The 22646-nt window shown below is 37.9% G+C and overlaps 1 protein-coding gene across 4 annotated transcripts in view; it reads left to right on the top strand.

The window, feature by feature from the left end:
- LOC131154364 (protein PHYLLO, chloroplastic) overlaps positions 1 to 22646 on the top strand; it is a 150926-nt gene that overhangs the window by 116576 nt on the left and 11704 nt on the right. For all 4 annotated transcript variants that reach the window (XM_058107076.1, XM_058107077.1, XM_058107079.1 and 1 more), the window contains 11 exons: positions 1157 to 1282; positions 1384 to 1515; positions 1643 to 1760; positions 10725 to 10880; positions 11047 to 11292; positions 11447 to 11614; positions 11788 to 11931; positions 12458 to 12919; positions 17888 to 18187; positions 18283 to 18440; positions 18547 to 18654. In XM_058107076.1, the coding sequence (XP_057963059.1) occupies positions 1157 to 1282; positions 1384 to 1515; positions 1643 to 1760; positions 10725 to 10880; positions 11047 to 11292; positions 11447 to 11614; positions 11788 to 11931; positions 12458 to 12919; positions 17888 to 18187; positions 18283 to 18440; positions 18547 to 18654 (2118 nt within the window). The remainder of the gene's footprint in view (positions 1 to 1156; positions 1283 to 1383; positions 1516 to 1642; positions 1761 to 10724; positions 10881 to 11046; positions 11293 to 11446; positions 11615 to 11787; positions 11932 to 12457; positions 12920 to 17887; positions 18188 to 18282; positions 18441 to 18546; positions 18655 to 22646) is intronic.

A 22646-nucleotide genomic window follows, 5' to 3' on the forward strand; every position in this document is an offset into this window, starting at 1 on the left:
TATAGGCATTTGATTAGCAAGCTAATCTACTTGACTTTCCCTAGGCCTAACATATCATTTGATGTGGGGATGGTGATCAATTTAAGGAGAATCCCAAGCAGCCATCATGGCACATTGTTTGTTTTGTGGGATTGTTAGGTATCTCAAGGGCTCTGCTAGCAGAGGAATGTAAATTGGGCTGGCTCTATTGTAGATCTACTATTCTAGATACCCTACATTTGCTTGTTACTTGGCATAATCTAAAACAAAATACTGTAGCGAGATCTATTGCCAAAGCAGAATACTGAGCTTTGTCTCTTACAATAAGTTAACTTGTATGAGTTGAAATCTCTTAAGGATGGGTTTCTTGCTAAGGAAGCCTATAAATATGTTTTGTGATAATCAAGATGCCATTTATATTGCTAGAAACCCAGTGTTTCATCGAAGTACAAAGCACAATGAAATTGACCCTCAGTTTTGTTTGGGGTGCTGTGATGAAGTAGGTTGTGAGTACTCCCTTTTTTAAATATATAGATGAGTTAAAGAGATTTTTTCATAAAAGCTTTATTTAAAAACAATATGTCTAGTTGTAACATGCTGGGATTAGGGGATATTCCTCCTAGATCTGGCTGTCACTCATCTTTCTCCACTCTGTCATACTCTTTTCTTTCTTCTTATCAAATTTTTTAGTTTAACACCACTATTTTCGGAAACCTAAATGAACTAAAGTACTCATTACCTAATTGAAAGTATCTCTAGAATCTTAAGTAAATTTCCTTGAATGTTATAGATATCTCCTAAATAAATTAACTAAACCATAGAAATGAAAATAAAGCACAAATTACAGACGATTGCTTGTCTCCTGCATCAGTATCAGTATGTGATCCACATACTGCTGTCCACCGGAATTATGCCTACTTCGTAGCTAGTTAGATTATTGGAAAAAAATAACCCAATGACCATTTGCTCTTAGCCTTTTGTTATGTTTTCTAAGATTTTATTTATATACCTGAGGCTTTGTTTGGGCAAGGGGTAGGGGTCTCGATTGTGAAAGTTGATGAACTGGATCTGCTTAAGCTTCCCTTGTCATCATTGTTATCACTTTTTTGTGGTCTACTTTATCAGCTATGCTAGCAAACCAGTTCTTGCTTTTTCAGTTACATCAGTAAATGTGCAGTGTGAAGCATTTGCATGTCCGAACGAAAGTGGAACTCCAGGATGCTTTATTCTCATCTCAACAGCGTGAAACAGATTGTGTTATAGAAGTTGAGAGCTGCATTGATGCCAATGCATCATTTCACAGGTTTTCAAGTTTAGACTTCTTTTTTTTCTGAATTATTACCCTATCCAAGTTAAATTCATATTTGTGTACACCTTGCTAACAGATTATATCCCTCTTCTCAGTAAGTTGAGAAAATTTGCATGCCAAGCAGCAGATCATGCTATGAGCCTCTTTTCAAGGCTCTCACTTCCAGATTCTGCTGTATTCAGCTTCCTTCATTTTGAGGTCAGTAGATTGGAGTATTCAGAATACAGGTTAGTTTCTTATTTTCTTTTGACTTTTTTATTTTTTATTGAAAAAATTTATTTATGAGTTGCTGTTATAATATTTTTATGTTTTAAGGATATTTGCTCTATGAATTTTTGTGTTTCCGTTGAGCAGAATTCTGCTATCTGCTCCACCTACTTCAATTTCCATCAATAATGACCCCACCAAGTTTTACAGAGAAGGCTTCATTTTAACCTTGTCTCTTGAAGATGGAGGCGTTGGATTTGGTGAGGTTAGTTCACAAGATTCTTTTCTCTTTCCCACTAAACATTTTTTCGTAAGATAATATGACACATCTATTAAAAATAAAACATAATTACAATGAAATAAGCATAAGAAATCCCCCAATGAAAAGCACATAATAAAAAAAAAAAAATTACGTCAAAGCTGCTTTCCAAATTCTTCAAATGTCAGACAGCGAAAGACCCCAAAAACCCCAAAGGAATGAGCCCAAACAGAAGCAAGGAAAGTAACTTTCTCCCAAAGCAATCTTGGAGAAGTCTTTTGATCCTTGAAAACTCTGGCATTCCTTTCCAGCCAAAGCGACCACAACATTGTAAATATAGCGGAGTCCCAAAATATCCTTTCTCTCTCCTTCCCGAAACCCTAAAAATTCACTTCCAAAAAATCCTGAATTGTAGTCGGAGCCACCCAATACGCGCTAGAGTATGAAAACAAAATTGGTCCACATGCATCTTGCTACCTTACATCGAATGAACAAATGACTAATAGTCTCATTAGACTTGTTGCACAGCATGCAAATATCTGGACAAAGGGCTTTGTAAGGCCTTCGTTTTTGTGAGGCTTTCGTTTTTGTAAGGCCTTCGTTTTTGTTGCATATCATTTGTGTTGATCTTGTTAAGAATTAAGGACCAAATGAAGGGTGGACTTAAAAAAGAATTTTTGCTTCCCAAACAGATTTATGCAAGAGGAAAGGGCTAGGATTTGTGGATTTTATGAGATTGAAAAAGAAAGACTTTGAAGAGAAATATCCTGAAACGTCCCCAATCCAAAGCCTTGTATTCCCTTGGAAATTTGGCATGAAAGAATCTAGCACACCCGATGAAAGAGTCAACTCACCAACCTCTCTTTCATTGAGACTTCTAAAGAAATGAAAATCCCAAGAAAGAGAGCCCCGTCAAAAGAATAAAAAACTGAAATTTTTGCAGTGTGAACAATGGAAGGTCTAAACAGATGCGGAAACAACAGCTCCAACGAAGACTCACCAACCTAGATGTCCTCCCATAATTGAATTTTATCCCCATTACCTACTTTAAAATGTGTGAGAGGAAAGAAAAAACTAGCAACTTGGGAAACAAACTTCCAAGGATTCAAATGAGTGGCATTACCACTCACTTTGGAATCCCATCTATTTATGTATTCCATATTTACTCTTTATTACCTTGTGCCATAGGGAATCCATAACCATTTCCCTATTAATGATATGTTCTTAGAAACCACATTACGAAGCCCCAAATGCCCCTTTGACTCGGGCCTCTTAACAACTTCCCAACTAACTAAATGGCCCCTCTTATTCTCACCAACACCCGACCACAAAAAATCTCTCATGATCTTCTCCACCTTCCTAGACACCCTAGAGGGAATTTTGAAAAGGGATAGAAAATAATAGGAATACTAGCTAAAGAGGCACCAATGAGATTGATTTTACACCCCCCCCCCCCCCACCCCAGCAAACAAGCCCTCTTCCACCCCTCTAATCTTTTCCCCACTCTCTTAATCATAGGGTCCCAGAAAACATCTAATAAAGGGTTACCCCCTAAAGGAAGACCAAGATAAGACAGGTCAATCCAAAGACTCACAACTTGCTAAAGATCTAAAAGTCAAGCTCCCTACCACTCAAATTAATACTAGTTGTACCACTCTTAGACAAATTTATCTTTAGGCCCAAGATTTTCTAAAAAATTCTAATCAAAGTAATAACCTTCCACAATTTCATAGCATTATTCTCAAGGAACAAGATAGTATCATCAGAAAAGTAAAGATGAGAGACCTACCCCTCCTATATACAGACCACTAATAGCCCCCACATCCTGCACATGTGAAATCATCCTTCTAAGAACATCTACAACCAGAGTAAACAAGAAAGGGGATAAAATGTCTACTTGCCTTAACCCTCTTGAAACACCAAAGCAATCCCTGACCTACCCATTAACAATCATTGACATATTAATAGAACTAAGACACCCTCTTATCCACTTAGATTGTGAATCTTATCAGTTGGGAAAGCACCATCGTGTTTCTTTCGCTTCCCAGGTTAATAAATAGGTTGCAAGCCTTTTTATGTTAGTTCATTCAAATGTATGGGGCCTTAGTCGGGGTTGTGTTCAAATTGGGTTTCCGGTACTTGTAACCTTTGTGGATAATTATTCAAGAATGACTTGGTAATATTTAATAAAAGATCATTTTGAGTTATTTTATGTATTTTGTGTCTTTTGTTCTGAAATAAAGACTCAATTTGGTTTTCCAGTTTGAATACTTCAAAGTGATAATGCTAGAGTTTTTCAGTGCACAATTCACTACTTATATGACTCAGTTTGGTATTGTTCATCAATCATCTTGTGGCCACACTTCTCAACAAAATGGGGTTGCAGAGCAAAAAAATAGACATCTTCTTGAAATCACTTGCACTTTACTTTATTAAATGCATGTACCTAAAGTGTTTTGGAGTGATGCTGTATTTACTGCTTATTATTTGATCAATCGGATGTCATCCTCTGTTCTTATCGGTAAAATTCCCTACTCCATTCTCTTTCCTAATTCACCTTTATTTTCTCTTACTCGTACATTTGGGTGTGTGTCCTTTGTTCATCAACTAACTCTTGGGGTGGATAAGTTGGATCCTCGAGCTATAACATGTGTCTTTTTGGGCTACTCGTATACTCAAAAGGATATCGTTATTATAGTCATGTGCTGCATCGTTTCTTTGTTTATGCCCATGTTACCTTCTTTGAGTCTACACCTTACTACACCCAATCACTAAGCGTTTATGAGTTCAATGAGTCTATTCCTTTGATTAATCTTCTAGATTCTATGTTGTTGCCCTTGCCCAACCAACAATCTAAGTGTCCATGTAGTTCGAGTCCTCATCACCTTAATCGTCCTAATTTGTAGGTGTATTCATGGCAACGACTCCAAGTAAAAGAGTCCCCTCTAGCTTCTATTACCACGCCTTTGGTTTCCTCGTCTAATGATCATATTTCCCATGATGTTGATCTTCCTATTGCTGTTCGAAAAGGTAAACGCACATGTACTCAACACCCCATTTCCAACTATGTTTCTTATGACTCCTTATCATCCTCCTATTATTGTTTTGTCACTACTCTATCATCTACTATCCTTCCTAAATCTATTTCGGAAGCCTTAGCCCATTCAAGGTGAAGGGATGCTATGGTTAAAGAGATGAATGCTTTACATGACAATGGTACTTGGGACTTGGCACCTCTTCCTCCTGACAGGTCTGTGGTTGGTTGTCTCTGGGTTTATACTATGAAAGTCAACCCTGATGGTTCTATGGCTCATCTAAAGGCCTGTCTTGTTGCTAAGGGATACACTCAGGTGTATGGTCTGGATTGTTCTAATACTTTTTCTCCGACTGCCAAACTTTCATCAGTACGTTTATTCATTTCATTTGCTACTACTTGTCACTAGACTTTGCATCAGTTGGATGCAAAAGATGCCTTCTTGAGCCGAAACACTAAGCTTGACTCCCCATGAACAACAAACCCAGGTGGTTGCTCCATATAAACCTCCTCCTCAAAATCACCATGCAAGAAGGCATCTTTTACATCCAACTGATGCAAAGGCTAGTGACAAGTAGTAGCAAATGAAATGAATAGACGTACTGATGTAAGTTTGGCAGTCGGAGAAAAAGTATTAGAACAATCCAGACCATACACCTGAGTGTATCCCTTAGCAACAAGACAGGCCTTTAGATGAGCCATAGAACCATCAGGGTTGACTTTCACAGTGTGTTATGGGCCTTTAGATGAGCCATAGAACCATCAAGCTTAGTGTTTCGGCTCAAGAAGGCTTTATATGGTTTAAAACAGCCTCCCAGAGCATGGCTTGGTCATTTCAGTATTGTAGTACTTGAGTTTGGTCTTCGACAGTGTGCTATGGATCATTCCATGTTTTATTGTCATGCTTCATAAGGTAGGATCCTTCTTATTGTTTATGTGGGCAATATTGTTATTATAGGTGATGATGATAAAGGTATTTAGAGTTGCAAACTTTTTCTACAGATCAAGTTTTAGACCAAAGATTTGGGACTGTTGAAATACTTCTTGGGTACGGAAGTATCGATATCTAGTATCGGAACTGTTCTATCATAAAGAAAGTATGTTCTTAATCTATTAGATGAAACTGGCTTGTTGTTATCTAAATCGGTTGATACACCCATGGATCCTAACAGCAAGTTAATGCCGGATATGGGTGATTTGCTACCTAATCCAAGCCAATATCGGAGACTTGTTGGAAAGTTGAATAGTCTCACAGTTACTCGGCCGGATATATCTTTTGCAACATGTCTTGTGAGTCAATTCCTAGATTCTCCGAGGACAAGTCATTGGGACGTAGTAATTCACATCTTGAGATCTCTCAAAGATGCACCTGGGAGAGGTCTTTTATATCATGATGAGTATACAAATGCAGATTAGGCTGGATCACCTTCCAATCGGAGAACCACCAACAGGTATTGTATCTTGGTTGGTGGTAATTTGGTTTCTTGGAAAATTAAGAAACAAACTGTGGTGGCAAGGTCAAGTGTTGAATCAAAATATAGAGCTATGACTCACACTACCTGTGAACTTGCCTGGTTGAAGAACATGTTGGAAGAATTGGATTTTCCGCATTTTCAGCCTATGAATTTGGTGTGTGATAATCAAGTTGCTTTTAATATTGCCACCAACCCGGTCTTTCATGAGCAGATGAAGCACATTGAAGTTGATTGCCACTTTTTTTGGGGAGAAACTTGTGCAGAAGCTCATTACAACCTCTTATGTGAAGTCAGACATGCAGCTTGCTGATTTGTTTACCAATTGTTTACCAAAGCATTGGGGGGTTCTCATCTTAGATTCATTTTTAACAAGCTAGGAGCTTATGACATTTATGCTTCAGCTTGAGGGGGAGTGTTAGAGGTTATATATGTCTTTTAGTATTATTATTGAGTGTTTTAGTATGTTAATTAGTGATAGTTAGTAAGGGTATTATTGTTGTTAGAATGTATTTAAATTTGTATTATAAATAGAGGGAGAGACCTATATTCAAGTTAGGTCGTTCATTTTTAACCAAATCTTAACAATCTACATAACCACTTATCCATTAGGGCAATGCTTTTAGACTCTAGATAAACCATACCTAGACCCAGCAAAGCCGAAACAGTCTTCCAGAAAAACTAAAACTATCACTTTTTGTGCCACCCACATCCAACAGAATTATCTCTTGCAACCTTCTCCAACTTAGCTGCGCCCATCTTGAATCCTAAACGAGGATAGAAAACAAAATGAATCTAAGACAGGCCACTAAAGAAGATGTCTTGCTAAAGAAGCAGGGCCCTACTTAAAGTCAAGTTACTGGTTGCAATACCACTCTTACCCATATAAATCCTTGATCCAGAAATTCCAAAAATCTATCCCTAGCGTCAACTTAAAAGAAAATGGTATCATCAACAAACAGCAAGTGACACACGATAACCTCTTCTCTACCCTCAACTACACCCTGCACATACCCTTCAGCTACAGCCCCACAAATCAACCTACTAAAAATATCCGCTGCATATCCACTGAAGAATAAATAGAAAAGAGTGAAGGGTCATTTGGATGAAGACTTTGGCAAGATCTAAATTGTGACTTAGGTTCCGTATTACTAATAATAGCAATGTTAATTTTAGACAAGCAAACTCTAATCCAGTTCCTCCACCTAGAACCAAAATCATTGCCACCTAAGAATTTATCTAAAACAACGTCATAATCTTTTTAAAAGTTCAATTTGTAAACACACCCTTACCTTTTCTCGTCACATTCGACCCCACCTCATTTACAACCAGCACAACATTTTGAATTTACCTACCACTAACTAAACTTCTTTCAACAAGAAATAGTATCACTGTAAATAGTGTTCAACATATAAATAAAAACTTTAGAAATGATCTTATACAGACCATTCGTCAAGCAAATAGACCTTAAATCTTTCACCTTAACTGAAAGATTCTTCTTTTATACCAAAGTATAAAGGTTGTATCACTTTTGATTTAGGTAAGATCCGTGACGATGACTAGCATGCATACAATTGTAGCAATCCTATGAAAAAAAAAAAAAGGGGGCAGTCTGGTGCACAAAGCTCCCTCGTATGCGGGGTTCAGGGAAGGGGCGGACCACAATGGGCCAAGATTTATCCCTATCCATCCCAAGCACCACACACCTAATCTCATCCTCAAAAGGCCTCTAACCAAATTACCCAATCCCTGGGAAGAGGATACCAATCAAAACCCTTTATCATGGACCTACAATCAAATTAGTGCCCTTAAAGTTATATGGGCCAAGTGAAGTCGATGAGGTGACTGCACTATTTTGTTGAGAGTGCTGGGTACTATTTCCTCCCAACTGAGAGAGGACTCGAGTATTTGAGTAGCGGACAACTCTGGCTCTTTCTCCACAAAATCCTCCTTCTCTCAACTCATGAAATCCTTTAGTCCTTTTTCCTTTCCCTTGAATAATTTCATCTGGAAGGCAAAGGTTCCTTTCAAATAAGAGCTGTTATGTGTACTTTGGTCTTTTACAGACTTAATACCAATTATTTGCTGCAAACAAGGAGACCTAATTAAGCTCTTGGTCTGGATATGTGCTTCATGTGCTCTGAATCAAATGAAACTGCTGACCGTTTGTTCCTCTGCTATCGGGTGGCTAAGTGGCTTTTGGTTCTTTTGTTTTCAGTATTTGGTGAGGCTTTGGTGCTCCCACTTAAGGTTGATTCTTTCTTGATGGTGCATTACAAAGGTTTTGGTAGAAGTAAGAAAGGGCTAGCTTTATGGAGATGCACTGTCTTTGCTCTCTTTTGGACCCTTTGGACTGAAAAGAAAGCTAGGATTTTTTAATGGCAAAACTACTTACTCTAGCCTTCTCTGGGATGGAGTCTTTTTCCTTGCTTCCTTTTGGGCATAGTTACCAGAAAATGCTTAAATCCTAGCAAGTCACGTCTTGATGCAAATGTTCCCAAACATACATTTTCGACCCTAAGTGTTCAGTGAACTTTGGTGGGAAGGGTATAAGAGGGGATTTCTTGGCTGTTTTTGGTTTCTGTTTTCTAGTTAGGTTTTTTTATCTTTTTGTTTCTTGATTTTGTTTTTTCTTTTTCTTTCTTTTTCACTCTTAATTTATCATTTTTATCAAAAAAACTACAATCCAAAGTTTTGATTCATAAAACATTTTTTTTATTAGTTAAAGTGGAGAATCATAACATAATAATTCTATCCTGATTCATTATTTATATATTTTGCAAAGGAAAATCTCTTCTAGATTTTGAACCTCCCCCAAAATATACAGCTTCCATTACATATTTTTCACCAGTATAATATTTACATTAGTATACCTCCAGTGCTGCATTTTAGAGCATGTGCCATACCACAATTTCATCCCTGTTCCATGGACTGGAGCGTTCCGCATTATAGGTAACATTGAGCTGACTCTTTTGGATTTTTTCAAGGAATTGCTATTGTCAGATCTTCAGAGGGACTTCAGGGGAGCATTATTGTAATCTTTGTTTTATTCATTTTTTCTGTTTTGGGATCTGTTATCCTCTGCCTCTTGTAAGTTCTTCTCATTCCTGTTAATGAATTTCTTTTTCTCTCAAAAAAAAAAAAAAAAAACATTATATGATCCAAGTGTTTTATCTCTATCCATCTTGAGCACCACACCCCTAATAATCTGACCCTCAAAAAGGCCTCTCTGACCAAATTACGTAACCTTAACTTACGGGACCTACAATCAAATTGGTGTGCTTAAATTTCTCACCTGCAAAATTCTCCAACTCCTTGATAAAATTTGTCCTACACCTCCCTATAGCAACTTCAGGGAGGAACCTACAATTACAATCATATTCCTTCACCCATTGACATATAATCTTTGCCTCCAGTGCCTTTATTCTTTAAAAATCATCTCATCTAGCTCTTTTTTCAGGGAGATGCGCCTTGAAACCTCAGCCTTAAATAAAGCCTTTGCATCTCCATCCTATCCAGCAACTCAAATCTCATTCAAAATGTTATCGTTTTTAACTATAACACCACCAAAATTTCTAAGTCCCACTTCATCAGAGCCTTTTTAAGATGGTTCAATTTTTTCATAAACTTAAGACTTTCCCACCCCACTAAGAATTTCTCTCCAAGTCTCCTTGACCAATGAATGAAATCAATGACGGGCCATCTTTTGTCCAAGCAAAAAGAAGTAGGAACCCATCTGCCTTTGCTAGACTTAAAAAATATGAGGAAAATGGTCTGATTGAGGTCTAGAGAGCACGCCCTTAGAATGACTAGTGAACTCTTCCCCTTGGTCGTTCAAGAAAGGAAATCTATCCAACCAGATACACTGGGTAGTCCCCTCCCATTGACCAAGTAATCAAAGCATTGGCCAGAGGAATATGATGCAAACACACTTCTAGTAAAAGCTATCCTGGAGGTAAACTTTGAACTGTCATGTTTCTCAAAGGGATAAAACCAAGATATCTCTTTTCCTCAGAAAATGGCCTTACAAGCTATATAAATAGATGGTGGAGGCACTAAGTAGTAATTTTCTTTCTGATTTGTTGAGTTGACGGGAATAGAAATTGAACATGGAACTAGAGTAGATGGACACTAAACTGCAGGGTAGATTTATAATTCCTAGTATGCTTTGCCTGTTGGATGGATTGTTTACATGCAAGGGTAAACGAATTGAAGAAAAATAATATAAATCATCCTCATTATAAAAAGATAGGGTAAATTTTATAAATACTCACGTTTTATTAATTGCCCACAGTTTCCAAGTAATTTATATCTCTGCCTTGTGTAGATCTTCTAATTAGTCGCATTTTTTTAACTGCTTCAAAATTTTTGGTTCAAGCCTGAAAAAATGCAGAGTTTCCTGTAATCTCATTTCCCACTTCAAATTCTAATGAACTTCTACTCATTTGCTACAATTTTGAACAGGTGGCACCTCTTGAAATTTACAAGGAAAATTTTTTTGAAGTAGAAGCGCAACTTCAGTTTCTTGTTCATGCAATTAAAGGAGTTAAGATTAGTTACTTATTACCCCTGCTTAGGGGCTCATTTTCTTCTTGGATATGGAGCAGCCTGGGGGTCCCGGTAGGTCTATCTTACTTCCTTTAGAAAATACAGTACCAACAGGTCTGGCAAATAAATTACTTTACAAAACTAGGAATGTTGAAGCTATTACCAAATTTATCTTCTTCTCTCTATACACATTTAGTGGAGTTCAATTCAGAATGTTTATGTTCTTTCCTTGTTTTAGCCATATTCAATATTTCCAAGTGTCAGATGTGGCCTGGAGATGGCCATCCTCAATGCTATAGCTCTAAGGCAAGGTTCCAATTTGTTAAATATGCTTCATCCCCATATGGATAAAGAGGAAGAAATATGTGAAAGGTCATCTAAGGTTCAGATTTGTGCCCTTATTGATGCTAGTGGAACCCCAGCAGAGGTGGCTTATATTGCTAGAAGGCTTGTGAAGGAAGGATTTGCAGCAATTAAGCTAAAGGCAAGAAAATCATGTCCCAGAATTTACTTATAAAGTTATACTGTTCAGTCTGTTCTATATAATTAAGATATTTATTTATTAAAATATGAAAATGAACAATGCACTACTGACACATCGTTTGTTAATCGGATGGTTTTCAAATTTTCTTTTCCAGGTAGCACGTCGCGCAGAACCCATTGAAGATGCTGCAGTTGTTGAAGAAGTAAGAAAGAAGGTTGGACATGAGATTGAACTCCGTGCTGATGCCAATAGAAAATGGACCTATAAAGAAGCAATTCAATTTGGAGCTTGTGTGAAAAATTGTGGCCTACAGTATATTGAGGTAAATGCAAAATTGTATTAGGCTTATATCATGGGATTGACTATTTAACCTTTTGCTTCATCTTCAATTTTCTATTTATGTTGCACTTATCTGTATTTTGTAACACATTTGGATATATTTCTCAAGATTTCTTGTTACACTGCTGTCTAGCACATGACTAGCCATTATTTCAGGAACCTGTTCAGAATGAAGGAGATATAATTAAGTTTTGTGAAGAGACTGGCTTACCTGTTGCACTGGATGAAACCATTGACTGTATCAAAGATCATCCTCTCAAAACACTTGCGAAGTTCACTCACCCAAGAGTAGTTGCTGTTGTAAGTAAAGTTTTTTCCTTATGATTGCTGCTAGGACAACTCTACCTGGTCTGTGTATCAACATACTTACTGCAGCTCATTCCCTATCAGATGGGGTTGCTTGCCCCTGACAATTGCAGCATTCAAATGCATAAATTCTAACCAATACTAGTTGAAATAGTACAAGGATTCAACCAACTAAACTAAGCACTTCTTACTTATGGATAAGTGGTTCAGTATCTCTTGGATTGCCTAATATTCTCCCTTCAAGGTAAAGGCTCAACAAGTTTAAACAAGTACCTTTATTTTATCATCATCATTTTTTCTTGCTGCAAAATCACTTTACCATTGTGAAAACTAGGACCACAAACAATTTCACAAATTATATGAAGTGCAAAGGATCCTTAATCCCGGGATGTTTTACCATATCAAGAGTCTAACTCTAAATCTGATTGATAGTAATTGTTGAGAATCTTAAGATTGTGTTTATTAAAAATGTTAAAGTTTGTAGAAACCTGATTTGGGTTTGTTATGTTTATGTTGTCAGGTCATCAAACCTAGTGTTGTTGGGGGTTTTGAAAATGCATCACTTATTGCAAGATGGGCCCAGCAGCAGAGAAAAATGGTTGTCGTCAGTGCTGCATTTGAAAGTAGTTTAGGTTTGTCAGCATATATTCAGCTGGCTTGTTATTTTGAGCTGCAAAATGTGAAAACATGCAGGATGATGAAGAGAGAACTGGCCCCATCTGTTGCCCATGGTTTTGGAACTTACCGATGGCTTCAAGAAGATGTAACCACTGAAACTCTCGAGATTTCTCGTAATCCAAACAGCGGCTTTGTAGAAGCATCTGTTGCCAATGCTGCTCGACTATTGCAAAATTTTCAAATCAACTGCAACAATATTTCTAGAACCTTTTCTGGGGAGCAAATACGAGCATACCAATTGACTGTGGAATATGAAGGTCTATCATGTTTCTTCAATATGCAAGAGATTGGACCATGCACTAATGTGGGTACAGAATGTTCATGGCATTCTTATTTTACTTTTTGCATTTTAGAAGCGTCTCTTTATCAAAGTTGTTCAACTATTTTAGAGGATTGTAGGACATACCGCGATACTTACTCAAGTTCATGGCATGTGATTATTGTAGTTAACTGCATCTTTTCCTGGGTTCGCATTTCCTCTTTATTCTCCATTATTGATTGATTTCTTCATTTCTATCAATTGATACTTTTTGAGGTAAAAGTTAAAAATTACATATAAACTAAACTTTACATTTGGCTAATGTTGAATAATTGGGTAAAAAAATGGAAGACATAACCTCAATGATAGGTCTCTCCCTCTATTTATAATATATGTCAAGTACAATTCAACCCAATAACCATTAACACTCTCCCTCAAGCTGGAGCATATATATCATATGCTCCTAGCCTGTTACAAATGAATTTCACTTGAGCACCTCCAAGGCTTTAGTGAATAAATCAACAAGCTGAAAATTAGACTCCACATGAGTGGTTGTAATAAGATTTTTCAAAAGTTTCTCTTGAACAAAGTGGCAATCAACTTCGATGTGCTTTGTCCACTCATGGAAGACCGAGTTAGAGGCAATATGAATAGCAGCTCGATTATCACATATCAACTCCATAGGTTGAGAATGTGGAAAACCCAATTCTTCCAACATATTCTTCAACCAAACAAGTTCACATGTAGTGTGAGTCATAGCCCTATACCCTGGCTCAACACCTGACTTGGCCACCACAATTTGTTTCTTACTCTTCCAAAAAACCAAATTACCACCAACAAAGATATAGTACCTGGTCATGGATCTTCAAATGGAAGGCAACCCAACCCATTCTACACCTACATATCCTTGAATATGAGTGTGACCACAATCCAAAAAGAGACCTCTCCTGGTGCACCTTTGAGATATCTCAATATGCGAAGTAATGCATCCCAATGAATTGTTCTTGGAGAATTAAAAAACTAACTCATAACACTTTTTGAAAAAAATATATTTGATCAAGTCATTGTGACATAATTCAACTTTCCAACAATTATGTGCTACTGTCCTGGATTAGGCAACAAATCACCCATATCTGGCACTAACTTACTATTGGGATCCATGGGTGTATCAACAAATTTGGATCCCAACAACCTAGTCTTATCTAAAAAGTCAAGAACATACTTTCTCTATGACTAGATTGTTCCCATACGAGATCTCGATACTTCTATACCCAAGAAGTACTTCAATGGTCCCAAATCCTTGGTTTGAAATTTAGTATGTAGGAAAATCTGTAAATCCCGGATGCCTTGATCATCATCCCCAATAATCACAATATTATCCACATACACAATAAATAAAATCTTCCCAGATGGAGTATGACAATAAAATACGGAGTAATCAAGTGCACATTGTTGGAGGCCAAACTCAAGTATGACAACACCGAATCAACCAAACCATGCTCTCAAAAAGTATTTTAAACCATATAATGATTTCTTTAGCCGACACATTAAGCTTGATTCCCCCTGAGCAACAAATCCAAGTGGTTGCTCCATATAGACCTCCTCCTGCTAGGAAAGCATTCCATATTTAACTGATGTGAAGGCCAATAACAAGTCGTGTTTAAGGAGATGAACAATCATACTGAAGCAAGTTTAGTGACTAGAGAAAATGAGTCCAAATAATCCAAACCATACACTTGATTATATGCCTTAGCAACAAGGCAAGCCTTCAATCGATTTGCGGAACCATCTGGATTGGCCTTCACAATATGCACCCAATGACAACCAACCACAAACTTATTAGGAGGTAGAGGTACCAACTCCTAAGTATCACGATCTTGCAGTACATGCATCTCTTCATCAATTGCATTCCTTGACCCAGAATGGGACAAGGCTTCAGAAATAGATTTTGGAATAGAAAAGAAGACAAAGTACTAACAAAACAATAATACGAGGGTGACAAGAAGTCATAACAAACGAAATTAGAGATTAGATGTTGAGTACAACATCATTTACCTTTTCAAACAGCAGTGGGTGGATATCAACATCTGGGGAAATAGCATCATCTGACAAGGGAACTAGAGGCATAGAAGTAGAAGCTAGAGGATACTATCCTTCCTTGAGTCGCCATGTGTATACTTGCAAATTGGGATGATCCAGACGACTAAAATGACTCAAACTAGGTGGATTGGGAACGGATTTTAGATTAGGATCCGGAAGGCAAGGTAGAGGAAGAGACTCATTAAGGTCAACAAAACTCGAGGAATCAGAGTAGTATGGAGTAGACTCAAAAAGGGTGGTATCAGCAGAGATAAAATTGATGTAAAGTAGGCCTATAACATCGACATCCTTTTTGAGTATAGGAATACCCCAAAAGAAAATAAATTTGATAGCACGAAGAGCCAACTTATCCGTTCATGGAGTTAATTGATGGAAAAAGTCATACAGTTGAATATATGAGGAGGAAGGGAGAACAAATGAGCCTTAATGGAAATAATTGAATATGAGATTTTGCCACCAAGGATAAATGATGACATCTTATTAATGAGAGAGCAAGTAGTGAGCATAGCATCACTCAAACTTTGGGGACATTCATTTGATACAATAAGGTACGAGTGACTTCAAGAATATGTCTATTTTCCCATTCTACAACTTCAATTTGTTGTGGAGTGTGGGCACAAGATAGATCAGACCAGAATTACTCATACAGGTAGTCAGGTACTAAATAGGGTACTGAAGTGCTCAATAGCATTATCACTACGAAGTATCTTGACTAGCATATCAAAGTGAGCCTTTATTTGAGAACAGAAGGCACAAAAGATATTAAGCAACTCAGAACGACTTTTCATTAAATACAACCAAGTCATCCTAGAGTAATCATCAACAAATGTGACAAAGTATCAAAACCCCAATTTTGACATGACACAACTAGAAACCCAAAAATCAAAATGGACAAGCATGAAAGGACTATTTGCCCATTTGTCAACCCAAGAAGCAAAGGGAACACAATGATGTTTTGATTGTTTTCCCCACTAACAAAAGTCACACTTAAGGCTGGAAATAGAACTCAAGGTAGAACATGTTGTTTCGATTTGTCCAAGGACTGATGACCGAGGTGATAAATGGATTTGAAGTGGTGTAGCAGCAGCTGTGCAGGCTATGGGAGATGAGAGCAACTTAAAGTAGTAAAATCCACAAGCTCCACGTCCAGTGCCAATTGTCTTCTTCATCTTTATATACTGAATAACCACAAAATAAAGAAAGAAGGTGGAATAATTGTAAGGTTACTAACAGACATTGCGAAGGGACTTAGGAATGTTCAAAATAGAGGAAAGAGTGATGGTGGGAGTAGGATTTGCTATTGTTATCCCCTTAACTGTAGTTGTGGACCCATCAGCAAGGGTGACTTGAGGTAGATTTTTAGTATATTGGAGGGCAGAAAAGAAGTTCGTTACACCTGTCATATGGTCAGTAGCAGCAGAGTGGATAATCCAAGGACTAGTGGGAGAGATACCAGATGACATACAATATGTAGGATTACCCTTACGAGGAAAAGATGCAATGTGATGGGATGCTTGATATTGTAGGAACCTTGAATACTCGTCCTCCAAAGCAATTATAGTATGTTGTTCCCCTGAACAGGTGCTTGACAAGGGAAACACACTTTTGGGATTTGAGGACGCCATCACAACACACACAGCCTCAATACAGCAGCAAATCAGAAATATACAGCAATCAAAAGTCTTGGAATACCTAAAGTGAACTTCTGGACCAACCGAAACAATCACAAGCAAACTTCCAGACCAACCAAAACAACCACAAACGAGTTACCACTAATTCAATGACAAATGAGCCACCAACAACACAGTATAGTACTGCCACAGCGGTAAAAAATTAGCCTACACACTGCCTCTGCCACAGGGCACCAACCAACCACTTCAATAAATCAAAGAACAATTAACAAACTGCCATGAGCGGTGATCGAAAAAGGTTGAATCTTTGAGCAGAATTCATGACCAACAACTTGATACCATAGTCTATGAGGAAATCAAGCCATGCTGGAAAAATTCAGACCTTAAAACTTGCTCAAAGTACTCTCACGCACTGGTGCATAGAGTCGGGATCTGTTGTCTTCCTACCGGTGCGTGGAGCTCTCCCTGGCTATGAAATTTTACTGGTCAGTAGATTGGCTGGTGCTGTGTTTGCGTATGTGGTTATTTTTGCAAAATATGAAGGACTTATTTGAGTTTCTGAGAGGGTAACAGTGTCCAGGATTTTCCACCAACTAGAGTGTTTTCCAGCAGCTCCTGGACTTTGCTTCCGGTCTTTGGTGGTGTGAATAATTCCTCTACAGCCTCAGGATTGAGGTTTAGGGTTTCTTTTATGGTTTGGTTTTGGTTTGAGGTTTAGTGTCTTTGCTTCTGGTCTTTGGTGGTGTAAATAATCCCTCTACAGCCGCAGGATTGAGGTTTAGGGTTTCTTTTAGGGTTTGGTTTTGGTTTGAGGTTTAGTGTCTGGTGTTGGTATGCACTTAGGGTTTAGGTCGGATCTTGATCTGATACCATTTTGAATAATTGGGTAAGGAAGACCTAACCTCAATGATGGGTCTCTCCTTCTATTTATAATATATGTCAAGTACAATACCAATGACCATGATATCCTTACTAATTCACAGTTAATAACATAACTCAAACACATACTAATAATGCTAAATGCCCAATAACCATTAACAGCTAACATGTGATTATTTTCAATTTTCTGGCTTATTTACTTATGTTTGAACTAAGAGAACATATCGAATATGAGACAATGATTACTCATCTGCATATAGTACCCTCAATCTTAGGAGAAAAGAGAATCATCTCTTTTAAATGTATGCATCCGCATCTTAGAGTTATGAAGGACTGAAATACAGCTATCTATAGCTACACTGCTTTCATACATGCTCACCATATTGTGGCTGTACTGATGCAGAATAATGTACTTGTGTTTCTTCATGGATTCCTTGGAACTGGTGAAGACTGGATTCCTATCATGAAGGCCCTCTCAGGATCTGCAAGATGCATTTCAATTGATCTTCCTGGACATGGTGGAACGAAAATTCAAAGCCAGGCCTCTAACAAAGCCGCACCAGAACTCAATTTGTCAATTGAAGTTATTGCAAGTGTTTTGTTTGAGTTATTTAATCACATCACTCCTGGGAGAGTTACTCTTGTTGGATATTCTATGGGAGCTAGGATCACATTATACATGACCCTGAGGTTCAGTTATAAGGTACTTTGCAGAATGTTTAAGAGTTGAGAATGAAAAAATCTAATTGGTCTGGATATGTATAATTTAGTTAATGAAATAAAACATTTTTCATGAAGATTGAAGGAGCTGTTATTATATCTGGAAGCCCAGGACTAAAGGAGTTAGCAGCAAGAAAAATTCGTAGGGCTAGAGATGACCGCAAAGCACGCTCCCTCATTACATATGGTTTGGAGCATTTTATGGACACATGGTATGCGGGAGAGCTGTGGAAGAGGTGATTACTAGGTTTTCCACTTTAAATTGTTAGCATCTGTGATTGCTTTAGTTCTACATAGGAATTCTCATTAGTCATTATATAAATTATTTTCTGAATTTAACAGCTTAAGAGGCCATCCCCATTTTGATCAGATAGCTGCCAGACGCTTGCAACATGGAGACGTGCACACTCTTGCAAAAGTTCTGTCTGATTTAAGCATTGGGAGGCAGCCGTAAGCTTATATCTAGACCTTTTAATTCCTTTCCATTGAGTTTCTGTTACAGAATGGATTGCTTTTTTTATTTTTAATTGAAAATTTGTATTACATGGGCTTCGATGTAGCTGTTGGATTTGGTTGCTTGTCTGCTTTTGAAAATTTTTCCTTTTTCCCAAAGAGCCTTACTAGAAAACTCAATATTACATGTTTTCTTTTTATCATAATGGTAATATGGTACAGTTGCTGGAGTCCCTTGAAAGTAGGAGCCACTTTGCAAAATCAAATTAGAAGAGGTAAAACAAAATTACACAAGGTCAGGGAAAATTTTACTTCAATTAAAAGCACTTAGTCAAACTTACCCACTAATTGTCATTTTCTTTGAGGCCATAAGGAATGGGTTTTCAACCATCATCTATTTATATGGGAGAATGTAGTGAGGCAAAGGAGTGGAGAATGGCTTCACTCTTAGCTTCCATTGCCGCTTGATATTGAGGGAACACATGGAAAGGGAGTTGTCATGATGAGGAGTGCTTAGATTCAGAAGAAAACTTAAGCAGTTTCTGCTATTCTGAAAATGGCTTGTTAGTTGATCAGTTGAGAGCTGATCTAGATATGAAGGAGAAGATACTGAGCAGAACATCCAAGAGGATTTTTTGTGAATGAAAGGGAGGCAATGTTAAAACAGATCGAAAATTCCTTACACAAAATTCAGCATATAAGGGAAGAGAGTTCTCTATTGTCCTTATGACACTGGTCAAGGGATAGAAGCTACTGTTAAGCACTACTCAGATGAGACTATAGATTCGATCAAATAGGGACCTTTGTCTCCTGTTCCTGAAGGTTGATGTTGTTGCTAGTCCTTCTGATGCTGGTAAGGGGGAGGGGTTTAATGATGAAGAGACAGTAGTTCCTTTGGGCAATCTGAACACGTCAGAACCTGGAAAGGTATTCTTTTGCTTCTTGTTCAGTCCTATTTTTCTTTTAATGCCTCATGTCACAAGGAGGGATTTGCTGGGGTTAGTGCCTCTGCTTTTGGCTTAGGGGCTAGTGAGAGAGACTTTAGAAACCCAAATGAGCTTGTAAAAGACATAGGTTTGAAATTAGTGAGTCCTACTGTAGTTGAGGTAAGGTTGGGGATGAGTCCTAAAACTTATGAGCAAAAAAAGAAAAAGGTGCAGAAATAATTAAAGAATTTCACTTCTTCCATTAATTATGGGGGCAGAAAAGGTAGTATAAGATTATGAAGATTGTCAGCTGGAATTTTAGGAGTCTAGGAGATGCTAGAAAGACGAGTTTTATTAGGGAAGTTCTGCTTAGGAATTCTCCCAATATTGTTCTAATCTAGGAGACTAAGCTTGAATTAGTTGATGGGGAGATTGTTAGAGGGATTTGGGGAGGGTGTTGTAAGGATTGGTTTTTGTACCCTCTCATGGGTCGGCGGGTGGAATTATCGTGTTGTGGGACACTCATTCTAGTACAAAAGTGGATAGCCTAGTGGAATATTTTACTCTTTTGATCCTATTACAAGTGAGAAAAATCAGGGTCAATGGTAGGTTTCCTCAGTGTATGATCCCTTTAGGCCTACTCTTAGGGGCTCTTTTTGGGATAACCTTTTCTTTGTTTTTGGCTTTTGTTCCCCTAGAGAATATGTGTTGTGATTTAATGCGATGAGGTTCCCATAGGAGAATAAGGGGGGAGATAGGGTTACTTGAACTATGCACAATTTGATTTGGTTATTTGGAAGTGTGGTTTGAGGGATATTCCTCTGGGCAATGCTCATTTTTCATGGTTGGTGGGTGGAGCTAGGGTGATGTTGTGCAGAATTAATAGGTTCTCTTTTTCCAACAAGGGGGAGGAGGAATTCCCCTAATCTCCCCCAAGGTGTTTTACCTAGACCAATATCCAATCACTTTCCTATCTTATTGGAATGAAGGAAGGTTTTTTGGTGTCCTACTTGTTGGGCTTTGTGGAGCCTAGTTGTGTTTGATCCGGATGATGACCCGACCCGAAATAGTGTTGCGTGGTTCTTTTAATGGGAGATTTTTAATTGAGGGGACCAAGCCGCAGCGCTCATGGACAAGCCTCGGGGCAACGGCCCTGGGAAAAATTTTTTGGGAATCCTATGCGCAGGATATATATAGAAATCGTTGTTTTTGGTGATTAGGGTTTTCCTGACACAATTTTTGAGAAAGAGGAAAAACTATACTGGCACACTCTGTATTTTTCCCTGATAATAGTGAAATAGTGAAATCCCTACAACTCTGTGGACGTAGGCAAAAATTGCCGAACACGTAAATACTGTCTTATGCGTGTGATTATTTTTTTCTTTTGGTGTGCGTTTTTCTCTATTTTGTTTCTCACAAGTTTTTGGGAATTTCGTGATAATTTCCCTACACTACTCCCTTCAAGTATGAAAACATGTGGTTGGATCATTGCTCTTTCCAAGCTCTAGTAAGGAATTCCCAGATGGAGATTGTGGAAAGAGGGGTTTAGATATATGAAGATAATGAAGAGGTTGAAAGAAAAAATTGAAAAAGTAGAATAGGGAAGTGTTTGAATATGTTAGGATTGAAAAAGACTAGTATTGTAGGAGAATTGGATGAGTTAGATAGAAAAGAAGAAGTTGTTGCTCTTTCAAGAGAAGAGGAATCAAGAAGGGTTTCATTGAAGAATGAACTGGAAGAGGTGGTCTTTGTGGAAATAAGCAGTTGAAGGTAGAAGAGAGATGGTGATTGTAAGTCTAGTTTTTTTCATAGGAAAGCTAGTGGGAAAATGAGAAAGAATTTGATTTGGGAGTTGGAGGTGGATAGGGGGGGGGGGGGGTTATATTGTATTCTTGCAGGTTTGCCTCCGAGGTCACTGATTTTTGTTATAACTTTTTTTTTTTTTTTTTGGAAGGACGAGAGCAAATCGATGGTGAAAGGTTTAGAGTGGGATCTTTTGTTTCCTGATAAGACAGCCTGGTTAGAGAGACCTTTTGAGGAAGAGGAAGTTAGGTTTACAGTCTTTAGGATGGAGAGATAAAGCTCCTAGGCCAGATGGTTTCAATTTGTTCTTCTTTCAAGATTGTTGGGAAGTAGTTAAGGATGACTGTCTGAAGGTTATTAATGAATGTTATTGGAATGGGATCTTAAGTAAAGAGTATAAATTCTACATTTATAACTATGGTGCCAAAGAAAATAAGGTTTATTAAGATTTCTAAGTATGGATATGTTATGGATATGTTAGTCTAGTATCTAATATTTATAAAGTAATCACTAATGTACTAGCTCAAAGGTTCAAGTGTGGTGCTTTATAAGACTAAGGCCCAAAGTGCGTTTGTGGGGGGAGACATATTGGGATGCCATTTTGGTTGCAAATGCAGTCATTGAGGACATTAGGAGGATTTGAAAATGCTTACGATAAAGGGGTTTGGAGAGAGATGACATGGTTAGATGAGAGGTTCTATGTCTAATGTGAATTATTTGGTGTTAGTGAACGTGAGCCTAAAACTTGGTTTAGGGCTATGAGGGGAATTAGGCAAGAGGATCCTCTTTCCCCGTTTTTGTTCATCTTAGTGGCTGATGTTTTGAATAGGATGGTTGATAGGGCTGCGGGTAAAGGTTTAGTGAAAGGACTAGGAGTGGGGAAGGAGGTAATGGTTTCGCACCTATAGTTTGCTAACGGTATGTCGACACGGAATTCGTCCAAGGGGTGCCGATGAATGGGAGTTGCATGGCAATCCCCCAAACAAGAAAACAAGAGGAAAACGAAGAGTCTAAGAAGATGACACAAATGATTGAAAAGCGGAGTCGCAACCTTTATTTTTAAAAAAACAAATAAAATGAAAAACAAAAGATAATACCCTAAGAAATATACAAAATTGAGAAGAGGGTTCGGGAGTTCAATTGTGCATAGAAAAGGTGGTTGTCCAACCGTTCTAAAAGAGATCAATCAACCAACACCCTTATAGACACCCGTCCACGGTTACTGCTGACTATGCATGTGTATGTGCCTCAAACATAAAG

This window comes from Malania oleifera, chromosome 4 (assembly GCF_029873635.1).
Source record: "Malania oleifera isolate guangnan ecotype guangnan chromosome 4, ASM2987363v1, whole genome shotgun sequence".
In the NCBI taxonomy this organism is placed as follows: Eukaryota; Viridiplantae; Streptophyta; class Magnoliopsida; order Santalales; family Ximeniaceae; genus Malania; species Malania oleifera.